Raw genomic sequence first — 1,676 nt, 5'->3', positions numbered from 1 at the left:
GATGGCCAGTAAGGCCTGGAAACAAGGTTTTGTACATAATCTTTTACAAGAATCTTGCACGTTCACCAAACATTAACATTTTGTTAATTCCACTCACAGCCTGAAATTTTGTTACCTCCCCTGGATTTTGAATGGAAATCCTTGGGGGATCTGGGTGTATGCTCTTCGGGAAAATGTTGAAATCTAGACCCTTTGACATGCTATTTCCTTTATTTTGAGGGGCAAAGTTTGCTTGTAGACTCAGCTTGGTTCAATTGATATCTTAGTTTATATGCCAATTTTTGTCCATCATAGAGGGTGGAATGGGCAAAATTTGTGTCTCTCCCCAGCAGCAAAAAGGACGGAAGGATGGGCGCTGGCAAGAATCCTTTTTCCACTTTGTTTATCAACAGGCATTCAAATCATTGATTGTCCTCAACTTATATATATTGTTTTTCCCTGTCTCATATTGGACAATACAAATTGTCTTTTGCATTCTTAGTTAGGGTATAAAAAGATAGTGGATACTACTGTAAATGCAGAAATGTTCGCGGTTTTTGCAGTGACCACTTCACTGCGAACTTAAAACCACTGCAAACATTTTTCTATTATGGAATTAAACTGCAGTCTATGGTGTTACCGCGAACTTAAATCCACCGCGAAAAGTCATTTTTCCCGCTACCGCGAAATTAAATCCCCACAAACTCAAATGCATTTACAGTATCTGAAACGTATGACCGTTTCAAGAATCATATCCAGTTGCTTGAGTACGTAACTGCTTTTTGGCGTATCTTATAACCTGGATGTTTAACCTTCATTGACACATTTAAACCACGGTTCAGGGCTTCAGGCATTGCAAAGGAAATGGCAAAAATTGAATGAAGACTAGTGGAATTTGGAAGAAATGTTGTTCATTTTCAATGTTTTATCTCTCCTTCCAATTAATTCTGCTTGGCAGTGTCCAATATTCTAAGAAATGTTCCTTGGAGTTAGAGCATAAAATCTTATGACATCAACTTCCTGCCATTTTTATTCGCTTCTGACATCATCAAACTTCTGACTTCCAGAACGTCAGTGCAGTGAATCAGACATTTAATGAAGGTCATTGATATCTACTGAAAATTCGTCTAAAGAATCAATGCATTCTGGTCTCTCAATCAAAAAGCTTTCAACATAGATATGATGATAATAGATCACATTATAACTGTTAGCAAAACAGGGTATTGATTCACTTTTTTTAATAAGACTTGTACAACTCTTGTAAGGCACTTTGTAATGTGTTACTAGTACCTGTGACTAATTCCATGTTTTGATTAAACAATGAAATTTACATCCCTACTTGTAATTGTAGTAACAATACATGTGTTTACCTTGTATTGGAACAAAGCTTACTAACCGTTACTGATAAACTTTTATTGGAAAACTTGCATGTGTTTACTTACTGTATAGTCGAGCCCTATCTTCTCCACCAGCATCTCCCAGTTGTTGTTGAAGGGCATCTTACACGACAACATCTCAACCAACCGCTCTCTCCGTTTCAGCCAGGATGGGTTCAGAGGTGACTTTCTCACTGTCAGTGGGTAGCCTTCCTCCCCAAGGCTTTCATTCTTGGCCAAACAAACAAACAAACAAACTTAAGAAACAAATACAGAAATAAACAAACAGAAAACAATAATAGTTAAGATGGTAAGAAAGGG

At 37.4% G+C, this 1,676-nt stretch overlaps 1 protein-coding gene across 1 annotated transcript in view; it reads right to left on the bottom strand.

Moving 5' to 3' along the window:
* The window catches only part of LOC118432371, a 15,377-nt gene that overhangs the window by 4,909 nt on the left and 8,792 nt on the right, over positions 1–1,676 (bottom strand). Inside the window, exons 10-11 of the mRNA XM_035843913.1 lie at positions 1,422–1,586; positions 7–15 (exon numbers count right to left, since the gene is read on the bottom strand). Of these exons, the coding sequence (XP_035699806.1) occupies positions 7–15; positions 1,422–1,586 (174 nt within the window). The remainder of the gene's footprint in view (positions 1–6; positions 16–1,421; positions 1,587–1,676) is intronic.

The sequence above is a fragment of the Branchiostoma floridae genome, chromosome 2 (genome assembly GCF_000003815.2).
Source record: "Branchiostoma floridae strain S238N-H82 chromosome 2, Bfl_VNyyK, whole genome shotgun sequence".
In the NCBI taxonomy this organism is placed as follows: Eukaryota; Metazoa; Chordata; class Leptocardii; order Amphioxiformes; family Branchiostomatidae; genus Branchiostoma; species Branchiostoma floridae.
Note: the sequence above shows the minus strand (reverse complement) of the source record. Positions and strands in the feature narration are given on the sequence as shown.